The following is a 23,491-nucleotide window of genomic DNA, read 5'->3' as shown; positions in this document are numbered from 1 at the left end:
CATCCCTGTCTAAACCATCACAGACAAGGAGTTCGTCTCCCCTGCCCCTGAACACCACCAGAATCCTAGAGACCGTGACTACTTTAACGTGCCAAGTACCAGCCACATTTACAGCCCTGAACTATTTCTTGCCAATAAAGACAAGTTGTAAGTGCAGTTTCTATGAAGGGTCCTGGCAGGGAGGAAGAGCTTACAATGGCTGGAGGTTTGTCTACACCTACTGCCATAGTGTTGGAGCCCTGGGTCTAGAAGGAAACTCTGGCAAGCTTTGCTATCATCAATGCTTCCTGACAGAGATCACAACATGCCAACTGCTCCATGCAAGTACAATAATCAGCTACAATAATTCAACTACAATAGTCCACACGCCTCCAAAGCACTCGCAGAGTTAACTGCTTGTGTCGGGAGCCTTAATAAAATGCAGCGCATTTTCCGCAGGGGTCCATACCTACTGCGACGGCTTGGAGGAAAGGAATCTGCATGCTACGGAAAAGTCCAAGGCACAAAGCAAACACAACCAGCTTCAGCAGAGCAGAAAGGCAACAAGAGCTTTCTAAACACAAAGCCCAATTGTAAGAGTTCACTCTACCTCGTGCCTTATCCCCACCACTTGCTCAGTCACTAGCCGAACCGTCCACTCGTCTCCTACATCTCAGGTCTCAGTGCGCAGATGGGCCAGAGAGGGCCTGGGAGCGAGGAAATAGGCTGCTGGGCTGCTGCACTGAGGGCAGCTCCACACTCCGCAGGCTGGCTCGCTCTTTTTTCCAGGATGTTTGGCAGCCAATAAAGCTGCATGAATGCTGGGGAACTCCTCTGTTCCAGCTGAGGCTGATGACACTTCGCAACAGCCATGGAGGGGAGTTGCTGGGTACAGCAGTGCCCTCTGCCGCCCAAAGTGGAGGAAGGAGCATGAAGCAGCAACTTCACTCTGAATCTGGGTCTCCAGATGGACATGCACCAATGTAAGACACCCTGGTGGGATCTCAGAGCCACTGCACTTCCCTACCTCTGAGAAGAAAATCAAGCCAAGGGACTCCCTTTATAGAAGGGGGTACAAAGTGGAAGCAGCGACCCGCTTAAAGCCAACAGTAAAGCGCAAAGCAAGAAAACAAACTCAGAAACCGAGGCCTCCAGTCCTACATCCCTGTGCTACACGTGGTGCTTTGTTTAGAAAATTAGAAGAGGGGAGTCTGGAATTGTGAAAAGCAAAAATAAAAGGCAAGCACAATTGGAATGACTTAAGTCAGCTGTGAGCTTTCAAGTAAGCCAGTTCCAAGACCTCCACAGAACAAGCGTTTCAATTGGGGCTGAAGGCCACCTATTCAGAGCAAGACACCACCATACTAGGTGCTGGACAAACAGCCAGGCTGCGTCGTCTCCCCCCCTCCCCCCCCCCCCCCCCATCTGCACACAGGCACGGTTGCACACCCTCATCCAGGCTTTGCATTTTTCATGGCTTCCAACTGTGGAGCTTATAATTACTCATTACTGCTGCAGCTCCCACTTGCAGTGCCAATTCACGCGCCCTTGCGTAGTTTGCCATGGAACACTTCAGAGCTGATCAGTCCACTTCCTTCCTCCCTGCCAGCTGACTCTGCATCTCTGGAGTTTATTCCCACCTATTTGATTGTATCAAGCCGCAGGGGAGCTCCAGGCAGCCTCTTGAAATATAGAACCGGGATCCAGCAGCTACTGCTTTTACTGCTCTCTGGTTTTGGATAAACAACTGCTCTCCTGATGCAGATATAACGGACAAAGTGCCAGAGGCACTGAGCCAATTTTATGTCACTGATCCTATTTATTAGGTGCCGATTCTGTGTTGATTGCAGTTATGGGGTGCATCCACATGAGCACTGCAAACTCGCATGCACGCTCAAAAGGCTTTTGAGATTCCACAAAAAGCACCCTGCACACAGTTTGTTTCTCCACGATGCGTATTTGCAGCAGGGAGACAAATTTAGGTACTAGGAAATCCAAATTTTAAAAGAAGTGCACAACTGGGAACCTGGCCAGCCAGAACCATGCTCCACCTGCTGACTAGGCTCCACACACCTAGATCACTGCTGCCGCAGCCCAGCCCTAGGAGGCCACCAGGACCCCAGGTAAGGCTGCTGGGGCCAACCCAGGCGCTGATCCCAGCCTCCCCTACCCCACCCAGGGAGATTTGCCCCCAGCAGCACATACAGGGGCATTCCCCAAGGACAACTTGCAGTGGCACAAATATGTGCTGCTGCTAACTGTTCCTAGGAAAACGCACGTGCACTTCAGTCTGGATGAGCCCATGGTATCTTTTTACTGTTCCTATGGTAAATACCTTTTCCAGATTTCTGCATTCTCTCACCATTTCATTTTTCTTTACTCTTCTATGACATATTCTTTCTCCTGGAGAGAAAAACAACTACCTCCAAAAACATACCATTGACTTTTTTAGATAAAGAATTATCAATGTCTTGATTTGCCTCTAACAAGATACAGATGTGGTCAGCTTGAGCTTCCAGGCACTGTAACATGTAAAACTGTAACGCACATAATCAATATATAATGCTTGCACTATTAACTAGGACAGTAACTAGTCTACCTTCTGCTGTGCAGAACTTTAATTCAGATGAAGGTAGCAGATAAAATGGAGAATAGATGCAAGGGTAGTCAGCTATTATTTTATTTTGTACATACCCATTCGTGACTGAACAGTGCTAATCCTACCTATATCAGTAACTGCAAAAGGAGGTGTAGTGGTTGATGTGCTACTCTTTGCACCTGGAAACTTGCAAAAGCAGATACCAAGACTCATTAGCAGGCACCATTGTCCTAGCTGCCACATCAGGATGTCACACTCTGCCATCATAGTTTCTAGTCAAGCATGCTTGTTACACTATCCTGTAGAATTGCTCAGGGCACAGGTGAAACAGCCATAGGTTATCTGTGCTGGAACAGCATCAAAATTCTCTTCCACTAAACCAAATGAAGCACTAACCTGCATGTGCGCGCATGCCTGGGATGAAGTATCAGAAAGGAAACGAAATTATTTTTATCTGAAAGGGAAAACTTTTCCAGTGACCTGTTCCAGACTGGTCCAAAATACAGTCAATATTTTCAATGCCTTCACTACTGCTCTGTACTTAATATATTGTTCTTAGTAGAGACAAATGTTTTGGGTTTTTCCCTCCCTAGTTCACCGATTTTCAGGTTAAGAATGAATAACTTATTGCTAAGCAAATGATTGTTACTGAAGCCCAACAAATCACATGGGGTCTTGCAGGTAAGAATGCAGGAAGCATTCAGGGACTAGAGCTGCACAAATGGCTGGACTTTCCACCCCTACACTCCTTTAAGTAGGCCCAGAGCTAGGAAATAGCATAAGAACAGGAAAAGATAAACACTTAGCAGATCCTCAGGCAAAGCATCCAGGAGATCATGCATCAACACATTAGAGAGTGCAGAAAACATTTCTGAAAGATCCAGCTGGCTTGGTCCAGTATTTTTAGGGTATCTGGATAAAGGTAAGGTTTACTTGCCTGCCCAGAAAACTAGAAATCAAGTTTTAATCCTGGCTCTGACACCAACTCTCTCATGCCACTGGCTCACTGCTGAACCTTTCTGCTCTATTTTCCCCACTCCAACGTGAGAATAATAGCAATTCCACAAGCAGGATTAAGCAATATTGGCAAAATAGGTGTATTATGACACCTTTGAGGCCCCTGACCCAGACCTCCAGGCTGGCACATCTCTATTTAAACCATCCCAGACAAATATTTACCTAATACACTGCAAAGGATTTAAAATTTCCCCTTGCTTGGAGGTCCCTGCAGAGGACTGCTTTAAGCCAGAAAGGAAGATGACAGCAGCAGCATATACCTAGATACATCAACAGTTATTTTACTAGATCACAACAGTCTGAGCATTACAAGTGGCTTCAGGACACTGGCTAAACGGTTCAGTTGTCTAACAGAGCCCACGTTAAAGTTTGTGGTTCCAGAATTCGTGAAGATTTTCCCCTTGTAAGCTGAACAGAACAAATGGGGTGGGGGGAATGATATTTTTCCCCAAACACAAAACAGCAAGGAAGTGATATAGGAGCAGTCAAGTAAATGTATGGTCACAGTTATCATAAAACAAAGTTTTATTTATGAAATACAGCAATTGCTGATCACCAGAAAGGGAAAGGTAAACATTATTCACAATGTTATGAATCAGAGAGCTCTATAAAGGATTCTGCACACTTGAGCAGAACTTTAGATAGATAAAGTAGCCACCCATCAGCTTTTTACAACAGCAAGTACCCAAGTCCAAATGTCCCAATTTATGACAAATTCTAGTTAGAAACACTCTGCAGAAGAGTAATATTGTCCCCTTTTAACATGATCCGACCTGCAAGACAGAGAGAGAAGGTGGTCAGGAGTGGCATGGCCTGAGAACAAGGATACCTGGAAAAGCATTTCACAGAGGAGACTAACAGCAGAAAATTTTGCAGAACAAAGTCCACAAAACAAGTACCTCGTCTTTCTACTGACTGGCAAAACAACAGGCTACGGTTCAGATTGCAAAGGTTTCTGTTACAGCAAACTGAGCTAATATACAGGTGTACTACTACTGCATGCTTCACAGGGCTCCATGCCTGTAAGTCTGTGGTACTCATCTCTCTGCAGTATACGATCTAAAGGTACAATTCACTGTATCGGTGCACATGAACACCATCTGCAGCTAGTACATCAATTTCCTCCTGTATAACGGAGTGTGCTGCAATAAAAGGCACCCCAGCTACCCCTGCACACCCCCGATTCATTGTTTACCTTTGGCACCTGGCAAGCAGTGAATATCAACTACAAGCAAACAGCGAGAGTCATGGTTCCGTGCCCTGACTCTGGAAACGCACACTTGAAAGAGTAAGACAGAGAGCTGGAGGGTCTCAGGACTGAGATAAATGTGGCAGAGATCAGATTGGGTTTCTCTGGCCATCCTAGTAACAAAGAGGAGGCAGAGAAGCACAAGATATTTACCTGCCTCTTTAAGGTTTTAGACTAGTTTCTGGACTTCTTGTGCATATCTAATGGGATACCTATCAGATCTCTGACCCCAGCACTGTTATTCTATAGCAAACAGCAAAAACAAGCATCTTCACAGCAGCCTTTGCTGGACTTCAGCCCAAGCTTCTAATATGTCTGCATTTAAATTGCTGCCCCACACAAGGCTTATCTGGACAGGTTTGGGGCCCATCATTTAAACCATGTAAACGTACCCAGCTGTTTCCTTGACTTTGTTTTGGAGTGAATCTCCTCAGCATCATCCAGCACTAGGTTCATGTATTCATCAAAACCCTAAAAACCAGCAACAAAATCAGTTAGTCGCCTAACTCCCCTGGTGTTAAATCCAACTCCCCTGCCCTTACTGAGGGCAGAACCAACTGCAATCGCCTTCTCTTACAGAAGCACAGACTTATTAAGTGGAAATGGCTGAGGCCGCTGCTTCAGACAGTGCTGAGCACTGCCTTTAGGACTAGTATCTGTCTCTGTTTACATTTGGGAGCTGCAAACAGAACTTGCAAGTTCAGAAAAGCAAGAGACTCAAGAACATCCTGGCACTTACAATGATGCATCCTTCTATTCGCATGTTCACCTGCTCATAAAGCCACACCTGGATCCTGGACCGCTGTAAAATGAGAAGCAAAAAGAGACAGTAGAGTGAGTGTCAGCACATGTATTCCAAGTGATTTTCTGTTACCCGTTGCTGTCCACTCAAAATCTACCTTTGCCCCTGGCCAAACTGGCTTTTAAATAGTATCCATCACTCCATAATAGCAGGCATGTCACACTGTGTTTTACAAAAGGGGCGGGGGAAGGTATCCCCAGCTACCAAACACTTCTAAGCACATAGAGAAATGAGTCTTAAGAAGCACCCATGTGCATCACTGCACCCTTGCCTTCAAGATGGTATCCTTAGGAAATAATAACACTGCTTAACGTAACAGCAAAGCGTTGATTTCAGAACCCAAGTTCATTGTGGGGCAGGAAGTCCACCACCTCTGGAACAGTTCTGCTTAGCTAAAGGCAAGTTTTTTCTCAAGTGATGAAAACTCATGTGTGGGCCCCCACGTGTTTCAGAATATCTGCAATAATCTTGCAGAAGCAAAATCAAATCCTGGGGGGTCATCGCAAGGAAGCTTTTGGTGATGAGGATACACGTTAGTGATGATCAGACGCTGCACAGGCAGATGTGTTGCCATCCCTTCTATCAACACAGCACAAAGAAGCCGACCTAGGCCAGGACCCATTTCCTTCTATCGGGGAGGGGGGGATCAGGGTCCAATCCCCTACAGCTGCAGGCCCACCTGAAGGGAAGCACTGGGGTGGGGGGGATGCCTTGCACTCCACACCCCACCTGCAAAGGCTCCTAACAGAGCAGCCACCTCCAGGGCTGCCGCAAGGACAGTTCACAGCACAGCAGAGATACAAGCTGAAGACCCCGAGTCCAGACACGTGCTGAAAAGGCCCTGGGACAAGCTGCTCCCAGGGACCCCAGTCCCAGCTGGCCCTTGAGCTTTCCACTTTCAGCCTAGTACAAGCAGGCTCTGCCCCTGCCCCATGGCCCCGGGCAGCCCATAGGCTCCTTCTCCAGTGCCTCTCTCCAGGGCCCCGCTCCAGACATGAAGCAGCAACACCGCCCACACTACTACCAGCAGCTCCAGGCCAACTTGCCCCTCCCGGCCCCCCGAAGCCGCGCGCGGGGCCAGAACCGTCACTTACGTTCTGCAGGTAGCGGAAAATCAGGTTCTATTGCAGGCAGTTAAGGAACAGCGCGGAGACAGCGTGGGCCGACCTGAGCTGGGGAAGGCATGGGTAGACACCACCCCCAGCCAGGCAACACCCCCCCCACAGGTTCCCCGCCCATTGCCAAGCAACACCCCCACAAAAACCAGGCAAGCACATCTCCCCAGGAACCCCGCCCTGTTGTCAGGCAACCACATACCCCGGGATTACACCCCGCTCCCGTTGCCAGGCAACCCCCCACATCTCCTCCATTGCCAGGCAACCCCCCCCAGAATTTCCCCCTCTATTGCCGGGCAGCCACATCCCCCAGAATTGCCCCCCCCGTTGCTAGGCAACCCCCCAGGAATCCTCCCCTCCGTTGCCAGGCCACAGCGCCCCCCCCGGAGTGTCGTCCCCCCGCTGCGGCCCCGCGCCCCTGGAGGATACGATGGGCTGCACCATCACCTTCTGCACCTTCTGGCCCTGCCCGCGGTACGCCATGGCTGCGCACGAATCAGCCCCGCTGCACGCGCCCCCTGCCGCCGGAAACCCCGCAGCATGCCGGGAAGCCGGAAGCGACGCGCTTTGGCGGGAAGAGCGGGGAGTTCCGGGCGGACGCTCTAGACCGCGGGAGGACTCCCGCTCTACTGCCCTGCCCTGCCCACCCTTCCATCATTGCAGCGCCTGGTGAATGCTGCCATAAATGCAGCCCAGCCCAGACTGTGCCAAGCAATGCTCGCACCGTGCCAACCGCACAGCTCACACTGGTCCGCACTGGGGGTTGCTTTCCTCTGCCGCAGGTGCACAGCCTCTGCTCTGGTGGATCCCTGCCGCCCTGGCAGCAGCGGGTCATGGGTGGCCGCGGCCCTGCTTTCCTGGGGCAGGGCCGGGGGTGCCTGGGGCTGTGTCGTGTGGCGCGGAGGTCAGACACGGGGTTTGTTTGGGCTGGTTTGGACGGGGCTAATCCTGCGTCTGGCAGGGCTGGGACTGGATGTGACCCTGCCGGTCCCAGCCAGCCCCACGGCTCTGCGATGCTACGATCCGCTACCCCGGACAAGGCCTGGTTCACCTGCCTGCCCTCAGGCCCAGGCACAGATTGAGGAAGAGAAAATTAAAAGCAGCCCATCTGGGACTGCACCCTTTGCTGGGTGATCCCAGGGTAAAGACCATCAGGATCCCCTGGACATACAGCATGTCCTGGCCGTTTCTCTGGTCTCCGATCCAGGGGCTGGGGCACCAGAAGGACGAGGAACAATCGATCGGTCCGGGGGGAATCGTATTTATTGCTCCCCGCTCTGTGGGCTCTGCACACCTACACCCGCTCGCACAAACACCCATGCACACGCCACCCCCGGCGGCACTGAGCAGAGATCGAGGCCGGGGCCACCACGCGCAGGGCTTGCACATCTGGTGGGGGGGCAGGGGGCCAGCAGGACTCACTTCACGAGTGAGGCGGTGTCTGCGCCCAGCCTGGATGCCGTGCTGGGCTCCCTTCATCAGCCCCTTGAAGTGTCCCTGCTTCTTCGCCTTCTCCCTGCGGGAAAAAGATGAGGCGCAGGTCAGGGCAATCTATGGAAGCCCCTTGTTATTCTCACCCAGCAAGGGGTGCTGGGGGGTGATGGGGCAGGAGTTGGCTGTGGGAGCAGTTCCCAGCATAGGGTTGGGGCTGGGGAGGGTCAAGGGAGCTCCCTGATGCTCTGGACCCTGCAATGAGGCAGAGCCAGGTCACAAGAACAGCTCAAGGATCCAGGGAAGCTAGGACCCAACCCAGCTTTTGCCATGGCCCCCGACTCCCCCTCCCACAGCCATGGGCAAGGCCACCCCCCCCCTGGCAAGCATCGGTGCCGTACCTCCTGTTGAGCGTGGCGCTGTGGAGGGCGAAGTAGGCGTAGGGGTCCAGCTGACTGGCCTTCACGTCGTCTCTGCCTTTCTGCAGGACACACAGGACAGTGGAGACAGATGTATGTGGCCTGGGGCAGCTGGCAGCCTGCCTGGCAGGGGACAGTGCCCCCTTCCCCTGAACCCCGGGACCAACACTGCTGCAGTGGTGTGGGCTCGAGGCAGGGGGTGGAGGGGCAGCGGGCCTGGGGGACACAGCCCCATGGCATCTCCCAGGTTTTTAAGCCTCCCCAGAGGTGCTGGGTGCAGGCTGCAGCCAAGCCTGGGGATGGGGACTGGGATGTGCCAGTGCTCCTGCTGGTACCAGCCCTGCAGGGTCCTGGCTACAGGGTCTTGCCCCTCTGCTCAGTCTCAGACCGATGCTGCACTGGGGGTAGGAAGAGATTTCCTGCAGTCAGATTGATCTGAGCTGGGGGTTTTGCCTTCCTCTGCAGCGGGGGCACAGCTTCTGCCTGGGGTCTCTGGAGCACCCAAGAACCCCCCTGGCAGCAGCAGGTCATTGGTGTCCGCAGCCCCCCTGCTTTCACGGGGTCAGGGGCAGGGGTGATGCCTGGGGTTGTGTCTGGGTGACTGTCGTGTGGCTCAGCAGTCGGACATGAGGTTTGTCTGGGCTGGTTTGGACAGGGCTGGTCTTGCCTCTGGTAAGGCTGAGACTGAATGTGACCCTGTGGGTCCTGGCCAGCCCCACGGCTCTGGGACTACAACAGCCCCACACATGTTGCAGCGCCAGGCTGGGCCCCTGAATGTCTGGGCTCTGGGCAACTGCCTCCTGCTGCACCCGGGGCTCCAGGGCAGGGCACAGAGGGCACCACAGCACAGGGGTTGCCTGAGTTGGCGCCCTACCTTGCTGCCCTGGAGGCAGGTGCCATAGGGGCCCCTTACCTTGGGCGTGTAGTCCTCCTTGTGTCCTGGCGGCAGATGGATACTGGAGCCTCCTACTGCAACACAAGACCCAGGGCAGGTTAGGTAGGGCCCAGACACCAGGGGGGTGGGTAGGGAGCATGTCACATCTCAGCAAAGGACAGGGTCCTGCCTGGACAGAGCGGGCTGGGCTCAGCCCTGAGTAGGGTGGCCTGGGGCCCGGGGGCCTCATTATCCCCCAAGCAATACTCAGGATGGGGCAGAGCATGCGAGCCATGTGCCAGGGGCTGCCCCGGTGACTGCGACAGCTGGCAGCCAAGAGCTCACACTGCCCCGGGCACAGAAAGGTATATGTTCTTTGTCACGTGCTTGAAATTGTAAACTGCTGCAATCAATAAATGTTCTCACAGAATGGACTGATCTTGTTCAAGCTTTTGTTAAATCATTGTTACTACCTGGAGTCTAGTGTTAAGTCTGGTAACAAAACGGTGAAGGGTTAACAGGGCCAGTGTCTCCCATGGGGCATGAGACCCCAAAGCTCCCCATTCTCTTCTGCCAGTGGGACCGGAGCCAGGCCCAGGCCCCCCAGCCTCTACCCTCCTCTGGGTCTTGGAGGCGCCTCGTGGCGCTGGTTGCAGGCGACCGCCTGGCACAGAACGCACTGCCTCCACCCGTGGGCCTCAGCCACACGGACGTTCAGCACGCAGCACATTGTAGCACACGGCCGGCAGCAGCACCTGCACCAGCTCGAAGCTCTGGGGAGATGGGGGTCAGCTAGGAAAGCCCACCCCCCGCCAGGGACACCATGCTTGCCACAGCTACGGGTCAGACGCAGCTTCCCCCACCCCCAGAGTGCCCCAAGGGCCCAAGCTGGATTCAGCCATGCTGCACCTCCCTGCCAATCCCCTACTCACCAATGGTTGCGAATGAACTTCAGCTTCGCACGGAAGTGATGCTTCATGATACCCGGCAGGCCCTGCAAAGCCTCCAGCTGCCAGGACAGGGATCGTCACCCTGCCATCCCAACACTCACTACCTCTCCAGGCCCCATACCCTGTCGCCCCCATCACCCCCACACCCCATTGCTCCCTGCCCACCACACAAGGTGCCCCACACCCTCTGCAGATGGAGCTGATCTCCCCCAGTATCACCATTCCCCCACCCTGGACCCTGCATTGGTGCTGCCCCCACCCCACAGCAGGGCAATTCAGCCCTCACCCCCTGCTTGGCAGTGGCTGAGTGGGGTACGTGCAAGCCTAGGATGTGCTGCAAGCCAGGGCAGTCCAGCTTCTGAGTTGGGAAGGGAGCCCTCCCCCTGCCTCCCACTGCAGGAGCCCAGCTCTGTCCCCACAGGCCAGACTTACCACGGCAGGGATATGTGGGGCCAACAACCTGTCATCCAAGAGCAGCAGCGCGGCCCGGAGGAAGCCGAGCACAGCCTTGACCACGCGGCGGGTGCGGAAACCCAGCAGCAGGCAGACGCTGCGCAGCAGGTGCTCCATCTCATCCGGGCCCAGGTGCTCTGTGGGGCAGGCAGTGCCGCTGAGGTCTGCGCCCACCCAGGGGACCCTACCCCCCTGTGCAGGCCAGGCCCACACCCAGCTGGGGCTGGTGAGCAGGATGGAGCCCTTCTTGCTGGCAGAGGGGGTCTGGCTCTGGTAGGTGCCAAGACAGGCTCTGCCAAGCAAGAGCTCCCCTAGATGGGCCCACAGTGCCCCCACATCCGCCCCTCTGCTCCCCCAATGGCACCAGGGGGCTGCAAAGAGCCCCTCCACCACCTTCAAGGGGCTCGGCCCCAGGACCTCCCACTTCCCAGGTCTGCCCCAGCCATAGGATCCCGTGCCCACAGCCAGCTGCCCTGCAGCGTCCAGGCCCCCAGCCCCCATGCCCTGGCAGCCCAGCCTCACCTTTGAAGTTGAAGAGGAGGCGGGTGAGCACCAGCACGGTGCAGCTGATCATGCTGACAGAGCCCCTGAGCCCCGGGGAAACAAGGTACAGGAACCTCTGCATGGCCTCTGTGTGGGGCAACAGTCAGGTCAGCGAGGGCCATGCCCCCCCGCACTGGCTCCTGCCCCAGCAGGTGCCAGTTGCACCCAAGGGCTACAGCCCAGGCTGTTGCAAGTGACCCACATCTGAGGGAGAGGGTACTGGGAAAGTTCAGCACTGGGGGCAGCCCGGGAGAGGTCATGGCCCTACACATGGTGGGGGGGCTGCAGGGTGCCAGGGGGGCAGTGAGCAGCTTGGGGTAGGGTAGTAGGGGCTCTAACCTTGTGGGGTGGGGCCAAAGCACAGGAAGGCCTGGCCCATCTTCACCAGCAGCATGGCAGCGGTCTCGCAGACGCCCAACACCTTGGTGCACAGAATCACCTAGTGGCATCAGCCATGTGCACTTCCCAGCCCTCCCCCCAGGCCAGCAGCAGCTCTGAGCACACAAGGACCCCATCCCCACCCAGCTGACCCACGGGGGGAGTCCCTGGAGACATAAACCTATCCAAGCCCACGGCCTCTGGCCCTGAAACTGGAGGTCCCCAGCCCCTCTCCTTCCCAAGCCTTCCCAGGGTGGGAACTCTCGCCCTGTGACTCACCTGCAGGAAGCGCTGGATGATGTGGTACAGGGTGCTCAGGGTTGGCTCGTCAGCGTAGGGGATCATGGCCATGACCAGGTCCAGGTTGGACAGCCTGTGCAGGAGGGGGTGAGCCTGTGGCTGGCCTGGGTGCTGATCCCCAGCTCTCCTCCCCGCAGTACCCAACTATGGGGGCGAGGGGGATGCTGGGAGTCAGCTGGGCTGGGGACACACTGGGGGCTCTGGGTAGGCAGTGGTGAGTGCAGCCCATTGGGGGGGGGCTGATCTCTCCAGGGAGGCAGCGCCTGGGAGTCCCTGTGATGGCACAGATATTACCTGGTGAACTCTACAATGTGGGGATCTCTCCAGAGCAGCATCTTTCCGGCATCCTGAAGGAACCTGCACACCATCTGGGGAGAGAGAGGGCCAGGCCAGGGGGCAGTGACTGGTTAGCTGCAGTGCCAGCTTTCCTGGATGCCCTGAGCCCCCCACAGTCTCCCCTGCTGTGCCTGGTCCTGCCTGTCAGGGCTGGAGCACGGAGGGACCCCTGGGTCTTAGCTTGGTCCCTGCAACTCTTGTTCCAGCACCTTTGGCCCCCACTGCAGCCACGCTCCCCTTCCCTCCCTGTGGCTCTGCCCAACTTCCACGTGCTTCCACAGCAATCCCAGCCCAAGGCTGTGTGGAGACGCTGGCACCAGGTCCTTCCCTCTGTACCCACCAGGGTGCTCACAGGCCACCCCCTGGTGCCCCCCTCACCTGCTGGTTAGTGATGGTGAGGTAAGTGCGGATGGTGTCCAGCACAGTGTGCTGATGTGCCCTGTTGTTGTCGGGCTGTCTGTACATGATGAACAAGATGGGCAGGAAATACTTGGCGAAGTGGCTGACCTCTGCCCGCTCGGCAGCTGGGGATCAGGGGGCAGAGACCAGGGGGGGCCATGAGGGTCTGCACTGAGGCCAGGGCCCTGCCACCTACCCGTGTTCCCCCTCCAGGGCTCCCCTGCGCATGCCAGGCCTGCCCTACAGGAGACAGTGGAGCCTGCCCTGGAGAGGCATTGGGGCAACCATCCCAGTCTCACTGTCCCCCACCATTCCTCTGCCCTTGGGACAGGACACCAGCTCCCTCACCATGCTGCTCTGAGTCTCCCCCTGCCCACCTTACCTGTCTGGCAGCCTTTGGTGATGAGGGTGCACAGGGCCTGGCACACAGTGAGGTGCAGGTCAGGGCGCTCACTGAGAGTCATGCCCAGGGTGTGTGCCAGCCTGCTGAAGGAGTTCACCACATCCGTGGGACACCTGCAAAACACGGGCAGCAGGGACCACACCTGGAAGGCAAACAGAGACTGACCGTGGAGAAGGGGCTGGAAGAGGCTGGCCTCCCAGCATTGACAAGAGGGGGTCCCCCACTGCTCACCCCAGCTTTCAGTGCTGGAGCCAGGGAGGGTAAAAGGCCCAAAGATTAGGGGTTTGTCTGGGATGGTTTGGACAGGGCTGACCCTGCCTCAGGCAGGGATTGGATTGGATGTGACCCCTGTGGGTCCCTGCCAGCCCCATGGCTCTGGGACTACATGAATGAAAGGCCTGCTAGCAGATATTAGATAAGGAAGACAGGCATGGGGGTGGAGGGGTCTGTGTCAGAGAGCCCCAAACCTCCCAGCCCTGGAAGGTGCAATGAGAAAGGAGCAGCAGGGAATTCTGGCCAGGCCTGCTTCATCCTCCCCTGCAGCACCTATCATCTGCTGTGGTGAGAGGCAGGACACCGGGCAGGGGAACATAATAGGGCCCCAGGGGATCCTGGCACCCACTGCTGCACCCCCTCTACAGTTTCATCAGCTCTGCTGGAGCCTGGAGCTCGGGACCCTGGGGGTGCCTGCTGGCCATGCCAGTGAGCCACTGTTCACCTGCCCCTCTAGCTTGTTGTAGATCTTGGACTTCAGCATCATCCTGTCTTGAGCTAGCTTCATGGCTGCAGCAGAAAGAACGAAACGTAAGCCTGGCGGAAGCGGGCTTCAGCATATGTGCATACGTGCATGGGTGTGCCCATGTGTGTGGTGGGGGGAGGGCAAGGCAGGCACCCTGGGGGGCAGCAGGGTGAACTGTGCCATGGAGGGGGGCAGCTGGGCCTTAGAGAGCAAGGGATGTCAGCAGCCCTGAGATAGAGAGCCCCAGCTGGGGAGACGAGCTGAGTCCAGCTGGCCCAGCCAGAGCTGCCCAAGGGCCAAGCATACTCAGCCTGGGGGTGCAGGGGGACAGGGCCAGCAGGACCCCCTGCCCCCTCCACCCAGCAGCACCAGCCTCGCTGTCCAGTGCTGCCTACTTCACCCAGGGGTGGGGAATCCCCACGCAGCCACGGACTCGGCTCTGGCTGACGGAGGGGACCCGGAGCTCTCCCTTCTGGTCCCCCTCTTACCTCTGCCCTTCAGGGCAGCCGCCAGTGGCAGAAAGTAGTGAATGAAGAAGCCAAGCCGGGCACTGCGGATGTGGTCCTGGAGCACAGGCAGCAGCCAGCTGTGGGAGAAGTCCAGTATCTCCCTGGCAGGAGGGCGCAGGTCAGCCAGGCTGGGCACAGACAAGCCAGGGCAGGTGCCACAGCACCCAGGTAGGATGAGGCCAACGTTGCCCGAACCCCACAGGTCCCAGCTCCTCATTATTGCAAGCAGGAGCCACTGGGGTGGGGAGCGCAGAGGAGGGGCTGGCTGGGAAAGGGCAGGAGCCAAGGTGGCTGCACAGAGACCCCTGGAGCCAGAGCCTCGCTAGAGCTGCTCCCCTGCCAGCAATGGTAGAAGAGTCTTACCCTCCCTCCAGGCCAGCTGACAGCAGGACCCAAAGGCCCTTGTGTCCTCTTGGGACACAGATCCCAGGGCAGGGAGGGAGGCTTGTGGCCATCGCCCTGCTCCTGAGCCCCTGGCCCTGGCTGAAGCACTACAAATCTGCAGGCAGAGCCCACGCTGCCCGAGTCCTCAATGGAAGGGGGGGTGAGGAGGGCTGGATTCAGTGCTCGGCCAGCAGCCCACTCCTGGGGCTCCTACTGCGGTAAGCGAAGAGCCCCTCTGGGATCCCAGAAACTGAGGCTGCTCCCCTCTCCCAGCCCATGCCTGTCCGTGCAGGCCCAGGGTCGGCAGCTGTAGGGGGAGAGCTGGGGCCTGGGTCCTGCCATCATTTCCCTCCCCATGGCTCTCCTTGGCTGCAGAGGCACAAGCCAGGACCTGGCAGCTGCCTGGGAGAAAAAGGTTCCAGCTGCCATAGCTGGGAGCCTCTGCTTTCCCCACCCTGGTTGCTGGCAAGAGCCCTTGCCGGGCCCAGACCTTGCGGCAAGCCCGTACTCACTCCCTGCTCTTGACACCCAGGGGCACGGCCTCCAACAGCACCTCGGGACCCATGGCGCTCACGGCAGCCCCCACCGCCTTGTCCAGCTCGGTCACATCGGGGAAATCCAGGGACAGACGCAATTTGCACAGGGTCTTCAGGCACTGTGCGGGGAGGAGGGACATGGTCATGGGGTGCCCAACAACTCTCCTGTCCTCTCCACACCCCACATGGATGTGGCCAGTGCTGGGGAGCACCAGCCAGCACCATGCCAGGATACAGAAGGAGACAAAAGCCCCCACTACCCCCTTCCATGTCATCGGGGCAGAGCCAGCTCTTGTGCTGGGATCTGGGGCCCCCTTGCCATGGGTCCACAGTCACTCAAAGGAGCAGGAGGCCACCTCACACCACCCTGCCCTCACCTCCTGTGTGGCAGAGACCACAGCCTGGCCTGGTGCCAGTGCCATCACATGCAGCCCCCAGGCTGACACAGCCCACTGAATTCCACCCTGGGGAACCATCAGGGCAGCTCTCATCTGCCCAAGCCCACGTGTGAGCACAGGCCGTTGTGCAGAAAGTGTCATTGCTGCAGTGCACTGTGCAAGGCAATTATGAGGCCCTGAAACGGACAGCCTCCCTGCCCCAGTCCGAGCCCCTCACCTTCCTCATGATGGGGTGACCCTGTTTCCCGCACACCTTGAAGAAGACCTGCAGCACCTGCAGTACAGGTGCCCGCACCTTACGGTACTGGTACGTCAGCCCATCCTCCACTGCCCTGCATGGACAGGAGGCAGGAGACTCAGTGCAGCCTCCAGCAGGGCAGGGAGCAGCTGCCTGACCCATCTGGGGTGGGTGGGCTAGATGCACCAGAAGAACCGTGGGGGCTTCTCCCAGCTACGAGAGCCTGGACGCAGAGAACATGGGTGGGAGTACCTGAGGCCCCGAAGAGACAACCCCAACCCCAGCCGCACCTGAACATCTCGCAGAGAGAGGCAGCGGGGCCAGAGGCAGAGGTGGAGATGAGCCCCAGGTTGGCCATGTGGGGGACCACGCACTTGTTCAGCAGCATCTGTAGGGGCCAGAGGGAGTCAGCAAGTCTGGACCCCTCCTGGCCTGTCCCCTGCCCCACTAGCCCACCCTGCTTAGTTCCCCACCCTCCACTGGGGAACGGGCCCTGGAGGCTCCAGCCCCAGCGTGAAACACTCCACCGTCAGCCCAGAGCACTGGGGGTGGAGACCCTGCACTGGCCCTGCTGGCTGGGCTCCCAGATGTGCCTGCAGCCCCCTCACCCTCATGACCTGGGCCTGGTACCTTGAGGGTCTTTGCGGCAACTGATGGCACCTGGGGGTGCGGCAACAAGAAGAGGGTCATAGTGGCTGCGAAGAGCCGGGGCAGGTACCTCCAGCACAGCTCCACCTGCAGCCTGCAACACAGATGGGGCTAGCAGAGTCCCTGCAGAGCTCCTGCCCCCCAACCCCAACACGGCAGCTCCCGTCAGCCTGGCACCAGCTACCCCCTCCCATGGCCACTTCCAGGCTAGACTGGAGCAGAACATCAAGAGCCACTGCCCCGGGCCAGGCCAGGACCCCAAAGCTTCCAGCCAGGCCAGTACCAGGCTCCGAGGCAGCCAGTGGGAGGCACTGTGTGGCAGAGCATGCATAGAGGGACCCTTCCCATGCCCCAGCAGGTGCAAGGTCAAGAGCTCGCACCTGCCCAGGTGGATGTGGGCCTTCTCCATGACATCCAGCCAGGTCACCGTAGGCTGCAGATTGCTCTCGCTGGGCAAATAGTCATACAGCGCCTGTGGCAGGGCAAAGGGTGTGAGCAGGGCCCAGCCATGGCCTCTTCCCCATGGCCCCCCATGCTCACCTCGATGATCTGGGCATTGAGCTCAACAGGGAGGCAGGTGTGACTGGACTGCGCACTGAAGAGGAAGTGGAAGATCTGCATGGCGGACTCCATTACCAGCTGCAAGGGACAGGGTGTCAGGGGGTAGGGAGGTGTTGGTGCCAGGCAGTGCCCCACAGGGCCCTAGGTCCACAAGGCAGGTGCCCCTCCCCATCAGGGCTGTCCATCAGGACCCCTGCACCTCCCAAGCATCCCAGCACCAGGCCAACTCCTAGCAGAGCCTGCAGCACAGCCCCACAGCCAGGGATGGTGGGGTCTGGCTCTGTCCCAAGTGGCACCTGGGGCTCCATGCACATACCCCGATACATTGCATCCCCCTGTCAGCCCTGCCCTGGGCTCCCAAGGCACAACATTGGGAGTGGGGTCCTGGTAACGGCCAGTATCTGCCCCCTGCCCTGGGCAAAGCCTCACCATTTGGCCAAGGGTCATGATGTGGAGCAGGGTCTCGCAGTAGATACTCATGGTGGCCCCGGGCAGGCGGGGTAGCAGGTCATGCAGCAGTGTCAACACATCCAGAATGGCAGTGGCCTCCCTGGTGCCTGGGGGTGGTCAAGTAGGCACTGAGCGTGCACAACCCCAAGCAGCAGCCCTGGGTGCACAGCCCCTAGCCAGGTCTGCCCCTCTTGCCCCCAGAGCTCAGCACAGATGCTGGCTTGGGCACAACCTCATCCTGGCCACTGCTCAAAATCCCTCCCAGCCACCCATTCTCCAGCAGGCTCCTAGCCCTGGCCCAACTCCCCTGAGCTGCTGCCCTGGAGTCACAAACTGCCCCAGTGCCATCATACCCCCCAGCCCCTGTTACCTGCCTCTACAGTGCCGTGATCCGCCCCTCAACTGCCCCCACAGTCCCGTACCTCCAGCCCTCCTGATCTCCTGTGCACAGAACTTGACAGTGACACGCACGGCCCGGCAGTATGCGGGGGACACGACCTCAAACAGGATGGACGAGATGCCACACTGCGCCGCCTTCTGCACCTGCAGGGGTTGGGGAGCAGGTGAGGAGAATGCACAGGGCCAGGAACCGGTGCCGGGAAGCCCAGGCTTAGCGCTGCCAAGGCATGGCAGGGACCAGACCTGAAGGGAGGCTCCAGGAGGGGCTGAGCTGATGCAGGGGCCATGGGACAACGGGACTCACCTGGGGCTCAGCATGGAGTGTGAAGCTGAGTAGGTGTTGGTAGGCCTGCCGCATGACAAGTTTGTTCCAGGGAACCAGTTTCCGCAGCAGCGTGGCCAGGCAGGAGAGGACCTGTCGGGGAGACACACGGGGATGCTGGCACGGGGCCCATAGAGCCAGCAGGGCAGGAGACCTGACCCTCACCCCCGGCATCCTGCACGTGTCCCCCTCCCACCTCCCCCCAGGCCTCTGTCCAGGCACCAGCAGGGTGAACACCCAGCACCCCCCATTGCAATAGGCTGCACTACACCTTGTTGCAGCAGCATCCGGGGGGGGGCTGACTCCCCCTGCTGCCGGCCCCCACCCCCAGCTCAGGAGGGCACAACAGGCCCCAAAGCACCCAGAGGGGAGCCCCAGGCCAGCCAGGCCATAGGAAGGGGCTTTGAGGTCCTAGGGCAGCTCTCACTGCTGCCTCCTCCCGCCCCGGGCCACTCACCGAGCACAGGGCAGAGCTGGAGCTGCTGCAAGTCAGAGAGGCCAGAATGCTCCTGAAGGTTTTTGAGGTGTCCAAGAACCGTCTCCTCAGCATGGGCGCCGGGACCCTGGTGGAGACAGAGGCATTGGCACAGCCATGCGGGTCAGGGGCATGGAAACAGGCAGCACTCAGAGCTGTCTGCTCCCCACCAGCCTTTGGACCCTCCTCCTGCTGCTGCCTTTGCCCAGCACTGCATCATCCGCTCTGCCCCACAAAGCCCAGGACAGCTCTGCCCCTGGGCAGCCAAGACAGCCTGTGTATGCAATGCAAATGGGGGCACTCACCGCTCCAGCACCAGGCTGAGTGGCTTGGCAGCAGCAGCCAGTGACTCTGGGCACTCCGTGGTCTTCAGCATGTTCATCTGAAGATGGGCACAGGTGCACAGCCCAGTCTCAGGGCAGCCCAAGCCAGGAGCCGGGGGATCTGCCTCTGGCCAAAGCCCCCAGAACCCTGCAACTGCCCTGAGCCAGCTGGGTCCTGGCCTGCCGAGGCGAGGTGGAGGACACTTGGAGCTGCTCCCTGACCCCCCTGTGCCAGGTGGAGCAGAAAGCAGCCCCCACCCCACAGCTGCAGCTGCCTTGGTCCCAGCAGCACTTGTCCAGGCCCTGTGACCTAGGCACCTGGGGACGCTGCAGGCTGCAGCTGAGCACCCCAGCCCATGGGGCAGCCGAGGGAGAGCCCAGAACCCCCCAAGGCAAGGCCAGCCCATGGCGGGAACAACTAGCAGGGGGCATTGCTGCCCTGGCCTAGCACTGATGCAGTACACCTACCTGGACACGGAAGGAGCACTGTGCCCCTATGTCCAGCCCAGGTCCATGACCCCTGCACCTCCCAGCACAGCCCTGTTGGGCCATGGGCACTCACCAGCACAGCAAAGTACTTAGTCACTCCCTCAATGCAGTCCTCAGCACGGATCTCTTTTGGCACAGCTGCCAACACCAGGCGGAGCTGTGGGCATGGAGTGGGGAGGGAAGCTCAGGCCCGGCCCCAGCCTGGTCCACGAACACACCCCAGCCTGGAGGCTGTGACACCTGCAGCCACTCAAGGGGGGAAGCCCTTGGCCCCAGCAGAGAACACCCCAAGCAGGGGCCTGAGAACATCCCCTTCTCCACAGCACCGTGGGCCCAGCTCCAGCCCTGCACCCCACACCAGTCCCAGCCCCAGCCACCTCCTCATGCTCGACGGAGCTGCTGGGCCCACACAAACACGGCAGCTGCCAGAAGGTGACTTTGGTGTAGTAGCTTGGGCCGCTCAGGAAGGTGACCAAGGACCTATCGGTCTGGGCCTCGCAACCATCCTGCTCCTCCATGCGGGGCTGGGCGACCTCGCCCACCCCCAGAAAGCCTGACTGCAGTTCATCAGGCAGGTTCACAGCATCCATGGTCAAGTTGCTCTTCTCTGCCAAACAAATGAACAGACAGACACGGGGGTCAGTGCTGGAAGGACAGCAGGAGGGCAGTCACCTGGCAAGGCTGCGAGATCTCTGCACCCCCCAGGCTGACTCCTGAGCCTCACCCTCCCTCCCCAAGATACCCTATTATGTTCCCCTGCAAGGGAGCATGCCCCAGGCCCTGTCATTGATCAGCTGGTAGTCCCCAAGCATCTCCTTGCAAGGTGCCTCGTCTCCCCGGGGCTGCAGCACTGGCAGCCAGGACCTCACATGGGATGGGCCACAACAAAATGCCTAAAGGCAGCTGGGGACACAGCCCTGCCTGATGGAAAAGGCGCTGCCTCGGATGGGTTCCCTGGGAGAAAGGTCCCTGCCCATGGTCTCCAGCAGCCCTGGGGTCAGTGCAGCCCAACAAGGCAGAAGCCCTTGAAACAGCCTGGCTTATGCTTCTCTGACTCAAAGCTCAAGCTGGGGAAGTCTGTCTGGGGGCTGTCACTGCTGAAGTTCAAGCCAGAGCCGTCACTGCCACCCCCAGGGTCAGGGGCAGGACCGTGGCACCAAGCCCCTTCGCAGTGGGGTCTGAACCCAGAGCATTCTGTTGCTGCTGCTTTTGCACATCCAAGATGCTGTCCTGTCCATGCCCCACGTTCACCCCTCTCTCCCGGATGGCAGCAGCAGAAGGGCCGGGACCCTGCACCAGCCCCAGCGAGAACCAGGCTCCCAGGGGCTCTGTGCACCCCCCATTCTGTACGCACAGCCTGAGTTCTTTTTTGCTAGATGCGATTTGTGTTTTAATACAGTCAAATGCCATGCCAGCTAGCCAAGGACGGGGCATAGCCAAGTGATCTGCCCAGCTCTTGGCTCCGAATACAGGGGGACAGGGCCGGGGAGGAGAGACGGCTGATGAGGGTTTCCCCATCCCCGGAGAGACCCCAGCTGGGAGCCCAGTGTCCAGCAGAGGGGAGGATTTCCCCCCACACCCCTCTTCAGGGGCCTGGACTGAGGAGGGGGCATGACTAGAGGACCAGCTCCAGGCAGGGGGAAAGAAGGAGAAACACCCCACGGGGGGCTTCCCTCCTCCCCCTTCCCCAGCATGTCAGCCAGGCTGGAGGCTGAAGAGGGGCGTCTGGGGAAAGTGCCCTCTCCCAGCTCTGCGCTGGCCCGGTGCCCCTGCTCCTGGTATGGGCCACTGCTGGGTCCCCCGTCACTTTTGAAAAGCAAATATAAGTGCACTACAAAGATCAAGTGAGTCCTGGGGCTTTTTCATGGGCAACTGGTGCCTCCCAAGTCAGGGGGAGGGCAATCAGATCACTGACCGGGGTGGGGTCCCCTAGCAGCGGATTGCCAAGCCCAAAATCGCCAGCGGTGAAACCGGAAGTGCACTTCTGCTGGCACTTCCAGTTTTGCGGCTGGTGTTTCCAGGGCATGCATGGCCAGTCTCAGGGGGTGCACGTGCATCCCCTATGTGTCACCAGTGGGCTTTTTGACTGTCTGTATTTCAGTACAAATTGCTTAACAGGGCCCCCCGCCGACTCCTAAGTTGCTCAGTTCATCAATGGGACAGAAGAAAGCCCATTGACAAAATCAACTTAACTTCAGTCAGTCCTTTTGCAAAGGAAGGCCAAACCATCAAGTTCCCTTCCTTGTGCTTCCCTCCATTAATAAGTCTGTCAATGAACTGTATATTCCTCAAATTCAGTTGGACCCTGCTGATCTTCCCAGGTCCCTTCCAGCCTTACAATCTATGAATCAGTCCCACCAGGTTGTTAGCCCACCCTCGCAGCCCGAGTGGGGGCTGGGGACCCTCTGGCATAGGGGCTTTTCCTTCTACCATTCCCCCTCCCAATCAGGGGAAAGTCCCAGCTCTCCAACAACAGAAAAACACATCAAACAGAAACGAAAGCAATTTTGCAATAAAAAAGTGACAGGCCCCTTTTAAAGACTCACAGGCCAGTGTAACGGAGGCTTCCTGCTCTTTCCCCACTGTCACCTCCCAGCTTGCTTCCTCGCGCCACTGGTCTTGGTTTGGAAAGATGATTCTTCAACCACCCTGGCTCCTCTGACGGCAGAGGGGACCCTCTAGCTCCTCTTCTACGTGCCAGCGCAGCTTTGGTCCTGCCCTCTCCCGGATACAAACACAGTTTTCAAGCTCCCCAACCAGGAGCGAGCAAGAACTCAGAACCTCCCAACCACTCCCCAGGCGCTTCCCCTCCTACCGAAACCAAAACTGCTTCCTTTGTAGGCTGCTTTTTTTGGTTTTTTTTTTGAATGGCCCTTTTTTTACAAACAGTTCTGCAGCTGTTCTTATCTTCATCCTCAGCAAAGGCAAACATTGTACAAGTACTAGCGAACTGCCCATCAAGAAGGACAGATGAATTTCAAAGCACAAAAACAAACAGATAGATTTTACTTTTTATATTTATTAAATAAATTTAATATTTATAAAACTTAAATGACATAGGCTGAACATTTGAAGATACCAATCCCTCCCTCCACTTGCTCTCACCCTGCTGGAAGGAGCCCAGCTGCTGTCCGTGTGCCTCTTTGCTAGGCAAGGGCAGACGAGCTCCGTGCCTTGCAACAGTTGCCCACGCCCCGGGGGCTTCCTTCGTGCCACCCTCCTTCCCTGGTCCGGGTTTGGGATGGGGCCACCGCTGCTCACCCACTGCCTTGCGCCTCTGCCAGGCTCCTGCTTTTCCTCAGCTGGCCCCTCCCTCTGCCCTCTCCTCCGGGGAGGAGCTCAGTAGAAACAGCCCTGGTCCCTGACTGTTTTCCCTAATTCTGGAAGTGGGGATCATCCTGACATGGCCACTAAACAAATCCCAGACTAACGTGGGAATTACCATACAGACAGTGCAAAATGTCCAGGCATGTAAAAATAGATTAAAACTTGGGAACATTGCTGCAAAAGGCTGAGCATGTGTTGCGCCATGTCAGCAGCTTGCAAACAGAAGCTGCAGGACAACCCCCCCCCCCCCCCCCCCCCCCCCCCCGAGGCCTGGTTACACACCAAGAAAAGGGGGACGCTCAATTCTGCTGCCAGCTGCTTGGCAGAAACATTTCTGTGTAGCCCCGACAGCAACGCTGGGGGCAGTTTAGCTGTGGGGGGGCATCCCCTGAAGAGAACCGGAGGGCGCAACATGAGCCTTCATGCCAACATGCTACAGGCAACAC

At 57.8% G+C, this 23,491-nt stretch overlaps 3 protein-coding genes across 5 annotated transcripts in view; all 3 read right to left on the bottom strand.

Moving 5' to 3' along the window:
- SOX13 (SRY-box transcription factor 13) overlaps positions 1-781 on the bottom strand; it is a 72,307-nt gene extending 71,526 nt beyond the window's left edge. The window contains exon 1 of the mRNA XM_006261233.4: positions 590-781. The gene's annotated coding sequence lies outside the window, so the exon portion shown is untranslated. The remainder of the gene's footprint in view (positions 1-589) is intronic.
- A 3,321-nt stretch (positions 782-4,102) lies between these two features.
- Positions 4,103-7,299, bottom strand: SNRPE (small nuclear ribonucleoprotein polypeptide E). The gene is made up of 5 exons (XM_006261230.4): positions 7,191-7,299; positions 6,741-6,767; positions 5,584-5,646; positions 5,237-5,315; positions 4,103-4,368 (listed from the first exon to the last, which is right to left on the bottom strand). The coding sequence occupies exons 1-5, from the start codon at positions 7,242-7,244 to the stop codon at positions 4,313-4,315; spliced, it is 279 nt and encodes a 92-aa protein (XP_006261292.1). The 5' UTR covers positions 7,245-7,299; the 3' UTR covers positions 4,103-4,312.
- A 707-nt stretch (positions 7,300-8,006) lies between these two features.
- LOC102568143 (RRP12-like protein) lies at positions 8,007-23,011 on the bottom strand. Of its 3 annotated transcripts, XM_019491527.2 has the most exons (28): positions 22,824-23,009; positions 22,265-22,432; positions 20,096-20,325; positions 19,792-19,875; positions 19,212-19,288; positions 18,889-18,994; positions 18,414-18,524; positions 18,133-18,253; positions 17,690-17,817; positions 17,240-17,338; positions 17,080-17,171; positions 16,682-16,793; positions 16,342-16,439; positions 16,031-16,145; positions 15,392-15,534; positions 14,475-14,596; positions 13,966-14,030; positions 13,227-13,389; positions 12,824-12,969; positions 12,404-12,477; positions 12,089-12,182; positions 11,771-11,852; positions 11,411-11,518; positions 10,868-11,025; positions 10,418-10,494; positions 9,525-9,580; positions 8,594-8,673; positions 8,007-8,277 (listed from the first exon to the last, which is right to left on the bottom strand). In XM_019491527.2, the coding sequence occupies exons 3-28, from the start codon at positions 20,306-20,308 to the stop codon at positions 8,185-8,187; spliced, it is 2,817 nt and encodes a 938-aa protein (XP_019347072.2). In that variant the 5' UTR covers positions 20,309-20,325; positions 22,265-22,432; positions 22,824-23,009; the 3' UTR covers positions 8,007-8,184. The 3 variants fall into 3 exon arrangements, with proteins under 3 accessions (XP_019347072.2, XP_019347071.2, XP_059572993.1); XM_019491526.2 differs by having other exon boundaries at positions 22,265-23,009; XM_059717010.1 differs by lacking the exon at positions 12,824-12,969 and having other exon boundaries at positions 12,089-12,253; positions 22,265-23,011.
- Positions 23,012-23,491: the final 480 nt, after the last annotated feature.

The sequence above is a fragment of the Alligator mississippiensis genome, chromosome 14, assembly GCF_030867095.1.
Source record: "Alligator mississippiensis isolate rAllMis1 chromosome 14, rAllMis1, whole genome shotgun sequence".
In the NCBI taxonomy this organism is placed as follows: domain Eukaryota; kingdom Metazoa; phylum Chordata; order Crocodylia; family Alligatoridae; genus Alligator; species Alligator mississippiensis.
The sequence above is the reverse complement of the archived record's forward strand: the minus strand, read 5'-3'. Positions and strand labels throughout refer to the sequence as shown.

Coding starts and splice junctions, on each gene's coding strand:
- SNRPE (XM_006261230.4), bottom strand. CDS start 7,244: ATGGCGTACCGCGGGCAGGGCCAGAAGGTGCAGAAGGTGATGGTGCAG. Junction 5,647..6,740: donor TTTTCCGCTACCTGCAGAAC/GTAAGTGACGGT, acceptor CTCATTTTACAG/CGGTCCAGGATCCAGGTGTG. Junction 5,316..5,583: donor GAATAGAAGGATGCATCATT/GTAAGTGCCAGG, acceptor GCTGGTTTTTAG/GGTTTTGATGAATACATGAA.
- LOC102568143 (XM_019491526.2), bottom strand. CDS start 20,308: ATGGATGCTGTGAACCTGCCTGATGAACTGCAGTCAGGCTTTCTGGGG. Junction 14,597..15,391: donor CTGGGTGTCAAGAGCAGGGA/GTGAGTACGGGC, acceptor CCCTCCTGCCAG/GGAGATACTGGACTTCTCCC. Junction 11,519..11,770: donor CTTTGGCCCCACCCCACAAG/GTTAGAGCCCCT, acceptor TGCCCCACACAG/AGGCCATGCAGAGGTTCCTG.